Source organism: Apostichopus japonicus, chromosome 9 (assembly GCF_037975245.1).
Source record: "Apostichopus japonicus isolate 1M-3 chromosome 9, ASM3797524v1, whole genome shotgun sequence".
Taxonomy (NCBI): Eukaryota; Metazoa; Echinodermata; class Holothuroidea; order Aspidochirotida; family Stichopodidae; genus Apostichopus; species Apostichopus japonicus.
Genome location: NC_092569.1, coordinates 36,141,185 through 36,157,609, shown reverse-complemented (window position 1 = coordinate 36,157,609; position 16,425 = coordinate 36,141,185). Strand labels below are relative to the sequence as shown.

The following is a 16,425-nucleotide window of genomic DNA, read 5'->3' as shown; positions in this document are numbered from 1 at the left end:
TTACTTGGACTATTTGAGCCCAATCTTGCTTGATAATATTATGTGTATTGTCATATACCCCAAGCAAGGAACCACAGTGCCCTTGGGCTCTTGTTTTTTAGTGAAACTAGCTACAGTATTTATCATCTGTGACTAAATCTGAAAATATTTTCTTTCCCTGAGCCTTATCTTAGCTATCTCAGAATAACACTTGTTAGCCTATAACTTCATACCTATTACAAATGGTATTAGCCAGATATACTCTACTGTGTTATATTTAACTATTTATGCATATCTATTTATGCATATTTATGCATATTCATATGGTATGTTATCTGCAGTATTATTACAGTATAAAGGATATCTCCATTGGAGGGCGCTGTGTCTGTAATGGACATGCTGATACCTGTGACACCCCTGGCCCAGATGATCGCCTTATCTGTACCTGCTCTCACAATACTTGTGGTTCAGAGTGTGAAATCTGTTGTCCAGGATTCGTCCAGAAAAAATGGAAACCAGCAACACTTGAAGATTCCAATGAGTGTGAACGTATGTACAACGAGGTTCTCTCCAATAGCCTCTTTAGTTCTCTTCCAGCCCCTCTTCTCTCCCTTCCTCTTGCCTTGCCTTTTGCCTACTCCCATCTCCTCTTTTATCCTCTCCTGGCACCCACAATCCCCCTCCTCTTTCCCTTTCCAAATTTTCCCTTCAAACATTCTGTTCCTCAGTGATACTTGTTGAGTATAATCCGACTGAAATAGTCTAAGAAATTTATAATAGTTATAAAAGAATGAAAGTACCTAGATAACTATTGTTGCTTTACTGTACCATGGATAGCATTGTCATGTTTATCCCAAACAAGTTAAAAGTTTATACAGAAAGAACATCAATCATTTGCCTTAATTTAAGAGCTTTAAATCTGTAGAATTTGTCCGTGATATAGGCTGTCATGCTGAGATAATATTGTCTCTCTGTGAATAATGTTCTCAACATGCAATGTTTTCTACAGGTCTATTTGCCACACTATATAGTCTCCATTAAGTTATTACATGACCTTGACTTAAACTTGCCCTGAAAGGAAATCTGGATACATGAAATAATCTCACAAATTAATGCTCTAATAATGATTGACTATTAATGATAGAATGATAATCTATAGTGAATCTTGTCTCTCATGGCTAGCCAAAGGTGCAATAATGTTTGTCTTTTCTTACAGCCTGTAACTGTCATGAGCACTCGAGTGATTGCTATTATGATGAAGAAGTATCCAGGAATCGTCTCTCCTTGGATATTTCTGGCCGGTACGATGGCGGTGGGGTTTGTATTGACTGCCAACATAATACTGCTGGTGTAAACTGTGAGCTATGTGAAGATGGTTACTATCGCCTCGGTAACCAGGCTCTGGAATCTCCATCTGTCTGTGAAGGTGAGTTCGATGTAAACCTATATGAGTGTCATTCTTTAGTTTCAATCAAACCCAACAACCGGTATGTCAACATCTAAGAATGAAAAATAGACTAAAATCAGGAAACTATTAGACTAGTCATAAAAAAGTGAAACAGATGTCATATGACCTACTGTATTTTATTTTGCTTAAATATTAAAGAAGTAAACAATGTTAACAAAGTCTGTTGTGAACAAGAAACTGCAGGCAGAATTGTAAGGTTAGGTCAGTTATTACAATATTATATTCAGACCTACAAGGCTTAGACCTGTTCTCACCATATTGCAGGCAGAACTGTTGGGTGCTAATGCCTGTTGTTATAATTGGATACATGCAGACCTACAAGTCTTAGACCTGTTCTCACCATACTGTAGGCAGACCTGTTGGGCTAAGTCTGTTATTACAGTATGATATGCAGTCCAGATGTTAATTCTCACCATACTACAGGCATACTTCTACAGTCTAGGTCTAGTGTTGTTATTGACATACCTGTTTATAATCCTTACCATACTTATCCTTGCATGAGGCAGATGCAATATGTAACCTAAGGAATGAGTCATTCTACCGTAGAGACCTTTATTCATCACCCAGTACTGATTGAATCTAGATCTTGTTATCAGATTAAATTTACTTCTTTTCATTCTGTTGACTTACAGTCATAGAAGTTATACCCTCTCAGTGCAGTATTTCCGATGTTTTGCAAACGAAAGAGAAACTGGCTTCGATTATCTGATTAAATTGAATTCCACAGTTCATCAAATCACTGATTTCATCTGTGTCTGGGTATCCCGATGTGATCAATTCTCTGTATCTGGAGTAATTGCTCTCACCTGTCAAAAATTTCATAAGTTGATTTAACATTTATTTTTGCTGTATTTATGTTGTTTTCTTTGTGTTCCAAAGAAAGGGAGAAAAAGGTAGGGGAGCAATGGGGGGAGCAATGGGGGGGTGAGGGGGGATGGGATTGGTTGCTGATGGAGTTGAAGTCTCACTAAGTGTTTGCCAAATTTAAACTTTGACCTTTCCAGCTTACCGCACTAAAGATTAGTGAAAATGACACTGGTTTATGCAATTTTCATATCTATTGAAAAAAAAATGGATGATCATACAAGTATAGGACTGCGTTAAAATCTTGATTGGCCGCATGTGTAGACTATTGTTTACATCGTTCGTGCCATAAGGGCAACAGAAAGTAAATTTCTTTCCATCAAACCCACCTGGTCAGTACTTCCTAAGTTTGTTTTCCAAAATTTCCATCAGCAAACACGTATTGAGATTTAACCTGAGACTATTGAAAGTTTATCCCCTCCATGGTCACACAAAGTGTGAATTATTTGTTTTGGATTTCAAATATTTCAGCGTGTGATTGTGATCCTTACTTCTCCACTGGCAACTGTGCTCCAATCACAGGACAGTGTGAATGTCGCCCTCGGTTCACAGGACCAGATTGCGGGGAGTGCAATGAAGGTTACTATGACTTTCCCACCTGCAAGCGTAAGTATTATAACCTCGATATACACTGGAATGTTTTTATATTTGTACATCCTGCCTAAGGTAACTGACCTGTATGTATTTTTACATTTGAAATAGGAACTTAAGTTATTCTCTCTTTCTATCATTTTCATTCAAGCTGCTGTTTGTAAATAAACAGAAGTTATTTTGAGGAATGTTGAGTCTGACTTGTATAAACATTTCAGTATGAATGGTTTCAACCATTGCCAGATATTCAATTTAAAGGCAAAGGATATTGCCCCCAAATATTCTAGAAAAGTAAAATAGTGGTCACCTTTGCATAAAGTTTGCTGTGAAAGTAGTTCACCGCTGTTTATTGCAAGTAGTTCTTTGTCATCTATTTCAAGTATAGTTCCCGTCGTCTATTTCAAGTAGTTCCCCTTGTCTATTTCAAGTAGTCCCCTGCCCCCCCAGGTCATCTATTTCAAGTAGTTCCCGTCGTCTATTTCCAGTAGTTCCTGTCATCTTTTTCAAGTAGTTTCCCTTGTATATTTCAAGTAGTCCCCTTCCCACCCCCCATCTATTTCAAGTAGTTCTCTGTCATCTATTTTAAGTAGTTCACGGTCATGTATTTCAAGTAGTTCCCGCTGTCTATTTCCAGTAGTTCGCCATCGTTCTTTAATGGCTGGGAAAATTTCAAACTGGATCAGAGTATCCATGAGGGGACTCTTGAAAACTTTTAGCATATTTTAGAAAGTTAAAATTTGTGGCCAATACTGATGATAGAAAGGGAAGACATTTAGGAACAAAATTAATTTTGATTTTGTTGTCCAGGCGGTATTTCTATTCCACTTTTAAATTTTTGAGACATAATCATTTCAACAGCTGATATTCATTTGTTAAAGTGAATGGACTATTTAGTTTAATACACATATCATTAGGTCAGTGCCTCAGATACAACACGAAACTCACTGGATCAACATAGACTTAAATGGCCTCTAATGACATGTTTATAATGTATTACAAATAAGTCAAGGACAAATGGTGTTGAATGATCTGTTATTTATGAAACTAGAAGGATATGTTTCTTTTGAGTTATGATAATATTTAAAACAATGGATTATTAATTTAATTTAGACCTGCTCTGAGAAGACAAACCCCATCATCAGTCTAGCATTAAAGGAGAATTTCAGACACTTTTTGAAACTGAAATTTTTCGAAAAGCAGAATATAGCTTTACAAGCATAACTACCGAACCACTCATTTTTTTCCACTTTTCTTGGACCCTAACATACCATCTACTAATATCGATTTATTTCTGCCCTTTCATTCATTTTATGAAATCATTGATCAAATTAAGTGAATGTAAATTATTTGTGGGTTTCGTGACATCACCAACTTAAAGGAATTAATCTTTAGTGTTTTGCTTTTGGTCCGTACACTTGATTAGTAAGACATCTCAGGTTAATAAACAACAATCAGAAACATGATTATGAGGTCTGATTCGACTCCAATTTATTTGATATTTCTCTGCGTCTGCTTTTCAATTCATCACTTTCAACGCTCAGAACGTGACTGGCAGGATAAACAGCAAAGGTCCTTCCAGAAGCTTAGATCTGGGTGTCTTGATTACATCACATGATATACAAGATAATGAATAGTTATGAACTAATAACCAATCACAATACTAAAGATTACCTTTGATTTTACCTAGAAGAGGCATTGGAATCCTCTACTCAACGCTATAGTGCATTGTTTAAAGTGGATCATTGTTAGATGTACATGTCATATGACTCTAGTATTTACCCATGTTGTCGTAAATTGTCACGTTCGGAACACCCAGGAATTAATTCCTGAGGTATTAAGGACTAAATTGGTATTAAAGAGGTTCCCCATAGCAGGTGGTGGCCCACCACTAATCAAAACTAAGTTGTATCTTTTTACTTTATTTATCCCAGTATAAATATAAAATATCTATATAAAGGATTTTAAAGTAAAGAGTATACAGACAGTAAACATTAGGAAGTAATGTGACTCTTCCATTACTTTAAAGGAAAGCCTAGCCTGCTAGACGATATGATATGATCCATGTGTTATATTGATCAAAACAAACTTCTGTGCTTTAGATTGGTATATATGAAAAACACATTTCTTGGGGTTGAAGCAACAAATTATTTTGCTAACACATTGATTGAAACCATACATTTTACAGAATATTAAATAATTCAGTTGATCATAATAGCCACAGAATGGTTAGCACTGTTGCACGATAGGGCAGTGTCATCAGCATAGTCACATGGTCACCGTGGAGGTAACATGACTGTTACTTTCTTAAAGCGTTACAGCAGTATCATATCAAGATCTGAGGAGGAGAATCAGCTGCTATGCTTAGCGGAATGATGGGGAAAGAGACTGGGATAATTTCTAACTATACGACCCCATAGTCTGTAAATGTGGAAGAAAATAGTACACAGTTGCGAGAAAAACGGGAAAGTGCTGCTATGGCTCCAGAGACAATTGTAATGTCAATTGACAAACATGAAACATAGTTAAAGGAAAGGATGCTGTTGGTGAAACTTTATCCTTTTGAAAGTTCTTACTGACCTTTAACGTTTCATTTAAAATTTGTACCATACAAGACAGTAGTCAGAAGCAGTTGGCCATCATAAATAATCATGTTTACTTTATAAAAGCTATAAAAAAATGCTTTTTAGCACCAAAAATTTGTTGCATATACAGCTCTTGAATTATGCAGCGATTGAAAACAATTGATAAAGATCAGCCTAGACATGTCCTATTCGTTTACTGGGAAATGATGGGATGAATAAATTACGACAATTAATTGTCGCTGAGACTGATGGTTTAGGTGTCTTTGAGAGATGAGAAAGAGAGAGGAATACTCTGGAAGTTTATAGAAGTTTATTTTACATTGAATTAGCAGCCACATGTGCATGTGGGAGAAGCCAAATAGCTTAGAAATTAAAACTTCACGTCGGGTGGCTATTCAATTAACAGTTTTAGCTCATTCTGCTATGTAGAGATAATTTCAAATAGTTAACTCATGGATTAATCATCGATGATAAATACATGTTATTCATGCGGGTCAGACGCTAGGTTTTATCGCTGTTAATGGTCTCCGTGGATCAGGATACTTCTCTAATTATTTTCGCTTCATTTAGGAGGAAATTCTCAAATCTTCTTGAGGTTAAATCCCTTTAAGTTTCTGATAAATACCACCTGTTTCTTCTAGTTTCTTTACTGGCTGGGTACTGAAGACTGCTCACTGCTGCAGACTTTCCATGTTTATTGTAAAACCTTCACAGCAGGTGAAGTCTGGTCACAAGCCTCACTCTAGGCTGGCTAAATTAAACCTGACTGTTGGGGAGACCATCTCAGCAGCATTCTTCAGTCTAGATGGTTCAAACTGGAAAGAGGATGATCGTGCTGATATGCTTCTTTTAAACAAGGTCATGATTAACCAAATATCTTGGCTAGGATTATTAGGATACCAACGAAAGTAAATGATTCCATCTGGTATGAAACTTGACTTTGAGCCGGAACACGGTCTTAGCAACGGAAGTTCTGATTCGGTTTTCTGTAAATTCGACTTCCAGTCCACTAAAATGAAATAATAAATAGAGTTTATTTGTCAATTTTAAAAACAAAACAAACATTAATAATATGGTATAGGTCTGTTAGTTGTATTAAAATAGAAATATTAAAAAAGAAATATTAAAATAGAAATCACGTTCTGTTTGGACTCTAGGGCTGTCTTAATAATTCTTCAAGACTTCTTGAATGCATGATCATGCTTTCAGGGGAATATTTTGCTGATAAGGTTTAGTTCCTAATTGCTTCCCTTGGTTACCGTTCTGTGGCTGATCTACATTATGAAAAATTATTGTCTGCTCGCACAGTACTCATCTTTCATCTTGATTTTAAGCTGCTGTCTTTATAGCTGCTTTTGAGTATCAATTATTGAAGGGGAAGGGGTATGGGTAGCGGGAAGAGGTAGGGGGAGGGGGAAGGGGGTAGGGGTATCAGGCAGAGCTAGTGAAGAGGTTTGTATTCAGATGCTTATGAGAAGTGAGAAGTAGGATAAGAACTTTCTCACCTTTGTGGTATGCAGTAAGGCAATTAAATATGAAGTCAGCTTCTCTTTCACCTAGCTGGCTGGTTCTTGTTTAGTTTTGATGCTTCCATTCTGAATAATTTGCTCATCTACTTTGCAACAATTGTTTTGTTTTCCCCACATTATTCTGCTTTCAATATCAGCCATCCTGCAGGAGCTTGTCCCTCCCCCACCCCTGTTTGGCACAGACTTATTGGTCATTGGAGGTTTCTCAGAGGAAAGGTGCCCAATTGCTGGCATCTTATAATCAGCTTTTCAAGCAGACAAAATCAGACTTCATTTTAACTGTCAGTATTTTGTGAATATCCTTGTAAACGATTTTGTTTTTCTTACTCCTTCCAGCTTGTGACTGTAACATCAACGGCACAGAGAACAAGGTATGTCTTCCTAGAGGAGGACAGTGTCCTTGCAAAGTCAACTACGCTGGTCAATTCTGTGATCAGTGTGAACGTGGTTTCTACGACTTTCCAGCGTGTTTGTGTGAGTATCTGTCATGTCAATTTAAAAAGTATTCCTGGCTGCTAGTCTACCAGGATTCTTCATCCATCCTGACCAGTGGCGGAGCGTCCATACAGTCAGGGGGGGGGGCGGATGCCCCCCTGACGGACTCAAATGGACTGCTGGCGCCCTTTGCAGCTCTTTACCACTTTTTACTTATTCTAGATTATTGACTTTTTTAATGCGCTCTCATCTACTTATTGACATTTGTCACATTTTGTTGGTGTAATTTGGCGATGACACCTATTTATTCTTCGTTTATCTGCAAATGAGCCAGGCCCGGAAATGGTCATTTTCGGCGATCTAGGGAGTATCTTTACTCAAAATATTTCTGTAGGCTACGCGCTAACTAGTGGTGGCGCTCCGCTTAGATAGTGACGAAAGCGCCCCTACAGACCATTCTCGCCCCCCCGACCAATACCCCTAGCTCCGCCACTGAACCTGACCCTATTACTAATGTTTACCTGTCATGGATGATGGTAGAAAGTTCTCAATTCATCTTTCTGGAGTTTTGGAAAGAGCGCCCTTTACCTGTCTAACTAATATTTGTCATTGAGTCACTAGATTACAATGCCTTCCCTTTGCCACTCATTAACTATTCATGCCCCCCTCGTATGTACCCTTTCATATGCTTTTACCCCTAATATGCCCCCTCATTACCTGCTCGTTTTCCCCTCATTATCCTAGAGCTCATATGCCCTTTCATACATGCCCACTCAGCTACTGTCTAACAAGTCCCCTTATTTACTCTCTCTAGTATGCCCCCTCATTAACTCTCTTATATGCCCTATCATTACCCTCTTCATGCCCCTCATATTTACCCTTTCATATGCTTTCCCATTTACCCCTAATATATGCCCCCCTCATTATCTGCTCATTTCACCCTCATTACCCTGTCATATGCCCCCACATTTACTCTCTCATACACCCCCATCATTTATGCCCTCTCCTTTTAACGAGTCATTCTTCTTTAGTGACGAATTTTGCCTGCTGCCATTGTGTTTATTCTCTGGCCAATCTAGCCTTCAGGCTGTTACTGCTGCTGCATCATGAGCACTGTAGAAATAATCCATACTAATATTATTTATGATGTGCCTGGAATACCGCTGTAGACTGTCTGGGGTAAACTGTTTATATATAACTCGATTTAAGATATCACTGTTGACAAACTTGATAAACACTGAAGGAAAAAACTCTTGTTGACAGATTGTTATACCTTCAGGTTATCTGTTTTATAGACTACTGACATACAGTAGGCTAGTGTTGGTATGCAAGTCTTGATCTAGGCAAAATATTTCTGGTTTTTGGGAGAAAGCTGCATGGTTGGTTGAATAACAGATTGCTAGACTTCCCTCCTCCTCAGCCAGGCATAATATTACTTCCTAAATCTATAAAAGGGTAACGATTAGCATACAGATCCTTTGGATTCCCATTATTTATTGATCAAAATGCAGAATAAATGCAAATTTGTAGATACAAACTTATTGCTCATTAGACTGACACCAACAGTGAAGATGAGTGACCCCACATCTACCCTCCTTCTCCCTCCCTCCCCTTCGTCTCCCCTCAGTATCACCCTCCTTCCCTCTCTTGGTTATCCCCTGGGTACCTAAGCATTTGATACAAGGTCTTTGGGAAGTGCAGATGAATGCAGACTGATATATGTTATACCAATATTCAGTCTCAAGTACTTCAGCTCGCTGTATGCTCCTTAGTCATGTTAGCTCTTACCCCTTTGGTAAGTTGTGGATAGCTGCCCCATGGCAAAAGTGCATGACCCTTCAGTTAAACAGTTCTCGGTATGTGAGGCAAGAACTATACAGCTCAATAAATGTCCATGGCATGAAGTAATTGCTCAATAGATTCCACAAGATCCATTCTTGCCTCTCTGTGATACATATCCCTGCAGTAATGTTGTTCCTTCATGTAAGGAATGTATAAGAACATTGCATGGTAAAAGATATTTAGGCTGTGTAATAACATTACATAGCAAAATGGCTTTATACTGTATACCTGGTGATGCATTGTGAGTGCTTTTACATGATAATGGTTACATAAAGATGTTATGAGTTTATAACAACACATAAAGTATTAAATGGTCCATCCAATGACTCTAATTCATACATCCCTTCAAAAACTCTTTCTGATTTATCCAGTTCCTTCAAAGACTTATTCTAATTTTTCCAGTCCTGCCAAAGCGGCAAAGCCTTTTGTCAAGTCCCTTCAAAGACTATTTCTGATTTATCCAGTCCCTCTAAAGACTCTAATTTATCCAGTCCCTCCAAAGACTCTATCTAATTTATCCAGACCCTCCATTAACGTTTTCTAATTTATCCAGTCCCTCCAACAACTCTTCTAATTTATCCAGTCCCTCCAAAGAATTTTTAAAATTTATCCAGTCCCTCCAAAGACTCTAATTTATCCAGTCCCTCCAAAGATTCGAATTTATCCAGTCTCTCCAAAGACTCTTACTAATTTATCCAGTCCTTCCAGCAACTCTTTCTAATTTATCCAGTCCCTCCAACAACTCTTCTAATTTATCCAGTCCCTCCAAAGAATTTTTTAAATTTATCCAGTCCCTCCAAAGACTCTAATTTATCCAGTCCCTCCAAAGATTCGAATTTATCCAGTCTCTCCAAAGACTCTTTCTAATTTATCCAGTCCCTCCAACAACTCTTCTAATTTATACAGTCCCTCCAAAGAATCTTTCCGCTTCTTTATCCAGTCCCTCCAAAGAATTATTTTAATTAATCCAGTCCCTTCAAAGACCCTCTGTAATTTATCCAGTCCCTCTAAAGACTCTCTCTAATTTATCCAGTCATTCCATCACCCTTCCAACATTGATGTTAGGATACCTTTTGGTATTGTCTTGGCATCTGCTTGCCTGCCATATCATCATAAAATTTGAATGATACAAACTTCCTGACAGACTATAGGACTTGACAACTTTATTCCATACTGACTGTGCTTCCTAACCCTACACTGCCATTGTCTTTGCAATCAATAGGTCACCATGCCAAAACTGTCTTCTTCGAAACCTAGAATTAACCCTCCTATGCAGAGTCAATATTTGCAAAGTGCCTTGAGTTAAGGAAATGGAGGCAGGCAGTCTTTTGAGAGTATGTTTAGCTAAGAGAAGATTGACAATAGAAGGGGGTAAATAGGGCATGAGAAAATTGTAAATTTGACAGGGATGCATTGACCTTTGCCATTTATCTTGTTTATGTTGCTCTGCAAATGTCATTACTGAGGAGCGATCTAACTTCCAGGTTAAACTCTGAGCAACAATCTGCTGTCTTGGATTGAATTTCTTCCATTTTGAAATCTGTAGTACATCGACCGATCTGTTGTTCAAAGCTGATTTTGGTCGGTATCAAAGAGGGCTTAGTTCAGCTGTGAATTAGGGCTGAGAATGAGCTGTGAATTAGGGCTGAGAATCAACTCTGAAATATATGTTGCTTAAATAGAGTTGGAAAGGAAAATAAGAAGAAAACTGATGGGAAAAAACCTTTCCATTGAAGTACATGCTGTGTCCTGACATGTTGACACTAAGAGTGTATATTATCAAAACATGTGGATACATCGATATCCACAGTGATATGTAAGAGTGTAGATTATATAAACATTGTGGATACATCTATATCCATAGTGGTATGTAATAGTGTAGATTATCAAAATATGTGGATATATATCCATAGCAGTGATGCAAAGCCATTTGTGACCAAATTATGAATCATTTTAGACTTGGGTAACCAGCAGAGAATACAAGATACTATAAATTGGGGTAATTGATGGGGGTAATTAATGGGGGTATGCTCAAGTGGTGGTGGTCTCTAGATGGTGACATGGGGGACACTTACCTCAAAGTGTACAGGACACTGGATGAGATGCAGATAAAGGACATTTTGGGATGACAGAGTACACTAGATGACCACAGGGATGTTAATTCAGGAACAGGAATAATAAAAGGATTGCATAAGCAGGGTTGATGAAAATTGGGGGTCAGATGCGGCTGCAGTCTTGGGCCCTTGGGTCAAGCAGGTGGCCTTGGTGATTATGGGATGAAGAATAAACTTTTTTCATATGTCCATAAATGTATCATGAATATATGTAGACTACTGTACCACAGTGAGACCAGGTGGCATAATTGTCCCTGGAGCTGAACTTGGCTTTTGAATCGCCTGGGCATAAGTGATGTAACATCAGCATACAGGACACCAGATTAGATGAACATAGAGAGGAGGGGAACTACTTGTTTGTTATAAGTTGATCATATGAGTGAAGACTTAATAAATTAGTAAGGTTGGTATTATATTAATGTCTGTTATTAGCTCAAGCATCCGTGATGGTTTAAGGTTCATGTGAAATCAGGGACACGATTTTTTAATGTTTTGGAGAAAAAAGCACCCCTAAAGTTTATGCTGCTTGTGCAGGTAAAAGTTACTTGTAGTCAAGCTGGTTCATTGAACTCACTCAAAGTGGCAGTGGCATTATTAATATAAGTAATTTAGAATACTAAACACTATACACTTTAAAAGAATATTGTTTATATATGACCAGTCTGGTGTTATAAGGATTTAGTTCCCATACCATCTTGGTGTTGTCTGGTGTTATGAGGCTATAGTATCCACACCATCTTGGTGTTGTCTGGTGTTATGAGGCTATAGTTTCCACACCATCTTGGTGTTGTCTGGTGTTATGAGACTTTAGTTCCCATATCATCTCGGTGTTTTCTGTGTTATGAGGCTATAGTTTCCATACCATCTTTGTGACACTTGGCTGCAAATAGCTGTGGTAAAAATGTAATATATTATTCATAAACCAATAAATACATTTACAGGTACAAAACATTTTTGGTTTGTCTTGACAGAAATTGATCCATTTACAATAAGTTTGTGTTCTTATTTTGTATACTGAGCTTTTAAATGTTATAACCTTCTCTTCTTTGTGATTGCGACAGCCTGTGACTGTGACAGGAGAGGGTCACGTGGTGGATCCTGTGATGAAGGTAGCGGCCAGTGCCGATGTCGGGACACTTATGGTGGACGTACGTGTGATGAATGTGCAAATGGTTTCTATGGATTCCCTAACTGTCAGGGTAAGTCAATCTTCCATGTCCTTCCCATGCCCTAATTCCCATGCCCTTTCCATGTCCTTCCCATGTCCTTTCCATGTCCTTTCCATGTCCTTCCTGTGCCCTTTCCATGCCCTTTCCATGTCCTTCCCATGTTATAGAATAATGTATTGCAACAATATCATCCTTGAAGAAGAAGTAGTTGGAATGAAACTAAGTTTAACTCAGGCGTGTAGCCAGGAATTTGCCAAGGGAGGGGCGAAAATGTAGATTCGGCATTGCAAACTATCTAAGCGTAGCGCCACCATGGTTGGCGCGAAGCGTACAAGAAAATTTTGGCTGAAAATGCCTCCCAGATCACTGGAAATGGCACTTCCCAGGCCTTGTAACTTGCATCATAGCATTTTCTCTTTTGAAAATACTAGCGATATCATAAAAACATTTAAAAAATTTTTTTTAAATATGCTCAAGGGGGGGCGGCTGCCCCCTTCGCCCCCCCCTTGGCTACGCGCCTGGTTTAACTTGACTACTATTTTATGCTTTATTTTTTAACACGGCTCTTTAAAGAAAGATAACCATGATATTGGTATGATGGAGCTCTTCACTGATTTTGTTAATAAGTGAAACAGACCCTCACTTGAACTATTCAGATTCTAATAGTTTCATATTGCTATGTTTGAAAATGACATGCAATAAACAATTTAGGTCATTTACCATCTCTGTTAATACTGCAGCACATGTTCGTAAATCTACTGATGAAATAAAGCTGTGTCTCTTCATGAGAGAGTGAAGAGAGGCAGGGATATACTCTCAGAGACACAATTGTCATCACTGGCTGCAACTTTTGTTAATCTCGTTTGTTTAAACATAGTCAAAGCTTTTCAGTACAGAGTCATTCTCTGGATCTTTGTAACAGATGTTGACAGGCATCTACTGCTGACAAAGTGATGTCATCACATCAAAAGTGTGAAAAAATTTTCATATCATGTAACCTTTGATGGTTTTAGTGATTTGAGCTTTATTTTGATGTATTTTTTGCAGATTGCTCATGTAATCCTTTTGGTGTAACTGATGAGGTATGTGAACCATCCACTGGTGCCTGCATCTGCAAGGTCAACTTTGAAGGCAGATGTGACACATGTGCTGTGGGTTACTATGGCTTCCCAGAATGTAGAGGTATGTAAAAACTCTCTGAATAAGTAGGTAAGGTAACTCAGTCTAAATAGGTAACACTCTGAACATATAGGTAAGGTTGATCAAGCTAAATAAGTAACACTCTGAACATAAAGGTAATGTTAATCAATCTAATTAAGTAACACTCTAAACATATCGGTAAGGTTAATCACTCTGAATATATAGGTAAGGTGAATCAGTAGCGGTCGGTAACACTCTGAACATAAAGGTAAGGTTGATCAAGCTAAATAAGTAACACTCTGAACATACAGGTAAGGTTGATCACTCTGAACATATAGGTAAGGTTAATCACTCTGAATATATAGGTAAGGTGAATCACTAGCGGTCGGTAACACTCTGAAAATTTAAAATAGGTAACGCAGCATTAATAGGTAACACTCTGAACATATAGGTAAGGTAACCCAGTCAAGATAGGTATAACACTGATTAGGTTAATCAGGTACATAAAATACTCTGAATAATATAGGTAAGGTTACTCAGTCTTAGTAACACTCAAAGTATATACTGTAGGTATGGTTCATCATGTATGTAGGTAACACTCTGAATATATGGGTATGGAATTACTCCATCTACCTAAGTAAGACTCTGATTGAATATGTATGTTTACTCAGTCTAAATAAAAAATACTGAACAAATAGGTAAGGTAACTCATTCAAGATAGGTAACACTGATTAATTTAATCAGGTTAATCGAGCGAACTGAAGATCAACCCTTTTTAATTACGGTCGCCATGGTCGCATTGGCGACCACAATTCTCGGCTGGCGATGAGAATTTCTGGAAAAATTAATGCTAGTCGCCAGCCCTATAATACTGTGGCGACCAGTTTTTGCAACTGAAAATTTCACCAATGCTTTACAAAAAACTGAAATGTACTTACTGACTAAATGCACGTTGCTATAAAATTAATATTGAATGGATTTCCCGTTTCAAATTTTCGCAAAGTTCAGAGCAACAATAATTTCCTAAGACCGCTGTACACACATGTCGTAGTGGTCTACGTACCATGCCGTTGTAACATGCATCTAATTCCCATTGACTATTGAACTTGCCCAAGTTCATCGCACCATGGGAACGACCGAACGACACAACAACAACACATTGAACATTTTCCCGCCATCTGGACGCCGAGTGTAAATTTTGGTGTAATATGCAAATTATTAATGGTATTGTGTGGCTAAAACTTAACCTATTGCGACACACACAAATTTTGGGAAGCTGTTGTAGTAGTAACTTTTGTATCAAATGTAAAGTACTGTAAGGTACTATAATTTATAAAAGACAGTTTTCTTCAGGTGGTAAGGAAAAGGGGTGTTTCGGTGAACTGAATCTCTTTGTATAGTATTTGGATACTTAAATTAACCATGTACATGCAGTTTCTATTTCTCTTTAAGTAAGCTCTACTTAGCATTTTTATCCTTTGTGGATCTTTATTGCAATAAATACGAAATGTATTGTTTTACGCCAGTATTTAACGGTAAGCATTTCTTGAATTGTTGTACGTGTTTATACGTCTTTATATGATTCTGTGAGCGTACACATGTCCAGTTATACGTGAGTGGTACTGTAGCTATCGTTTACGTTACGGTATTAATTGCCCCATACATGTGTGTACACACGGGCCTTATGTTGCCACGAAAGCACGGGAATTAGAACTTAATTATAGCACAACTTAAGTCATTTGAAGTTCGGGTATAGCGGTATAGTGCGTTTTTAAAACTAGAGTCACTCATTTTGCCTTTCTTCACTGGATTAATTTAGACGTAGTTCATAAAATGTCTCGGCAACTTTCTTTAGCGAATTGTTTGGGAAAAAAGAGAAAAGTAGACGATGGGGGGCTCTCAAGTTCGTCGTCTGAATGTGCTGAGGATTCTGAGGAAATAAAAACTTTCCCAAGTATGTCAAGCAAGACAAAATCACTTCAACGTTAGTGTAGTCAGTACTGACAGTAGTGCTACTCGATGTTGAGCCTAGGCCTAGTGTTTTTTTGTACTAATATTTAGCATATGAAAGTGGAGATCACATTTTCATTCTGGGCGACCAGAATTTGGGAAAAATAAAGATCTAGTCGCCACATGATTTTCCTCCTGGCGACCTCATTCACTGGGGAATTAAAAAGGGTTGCTGAAGACATAGTTTAAGTTTACTGAGTCTAAACCTCCATGGTCTAAATAAGTAACTTTCTGAATAAATAGGTAAAGTTAATCTGTCTACGTAAGTAACACATGCTCTGATTAGATAGGTAAGGTGTATCAGTCGAGGTAAGTAATAAGGGTACTCTTAATGTCCAAGTAGGTGATGATATGTTTATTATTCTGAGTAATACTTGGAATAAAAATCATGAATCTGTCCCTGTAGGATAAAGATATACGCTTACTGTTAGGTAGGTAATGTTCTGAATGTGAAATTATTCTGTCTCTGCAAACTCTACTGTGATGTCATCGTATTATCAATGTGGGTTTTAAATTCTATATTATTTCCTTGCAGAATGTGGATGCGACTCTAAGGGCTCTCAGTATGAGGGTTGTTCTGAGGGTGGTCAGTGTTACTGCCAGGCTGGATTTGATGGACTTAAATGTGACATGTGTGCCAATGGCTATTATAGATATCCGGACTGCTTGGGTAGGTATTAAAAGAGTGGGCCAGGAATAGGG

The 16,425-nt window shown here is 38.0% G+C and overlaps 1 protein-coding gene across 2 annotated transcripts in view; it reads left to right on the top strand.

Moving 5' to 3' along the window:
* The window catches only part of LOC139973059 (laminin subunit alpha-3-like), a 128,150-nt gene that overhangs the window by 29,940 nt on the left and 81,785 nt on the right, over window positions 1-16,425 (top strand). For both annotated transcript variants that reach the window (XM_071979427.1, XM_071979426.1), the window contains exons 4-10: window positions 321-528; window positions 1,196-1,405; window positions 2,783-2,917; window positions 7,350-7,487; window positions 12,466-12,603; window positions 13,621-13,755; window positions 16,259-16,393. In XM_071979427.1, the coding sequence (XP_071835528.1) occupies window positions 321-528; window positions 1,196-1,405; window positions 2,783-2,917; window positions 7,350-7,487; window positions 12,466-12,603; window positions 13,621-13,755; window positions 16,259-16,393 (1,099 nt within the window). The remainder of the gene's footprint in view (window positions 1-320; window positions 529-1,195; window positions 1,406-2,782; window positions 2,918-7,349; window positions 7,488-12,465; window positions 12,604-13,620; window positions 13,756-16,258; window positions 16,394-16,425) is intronic.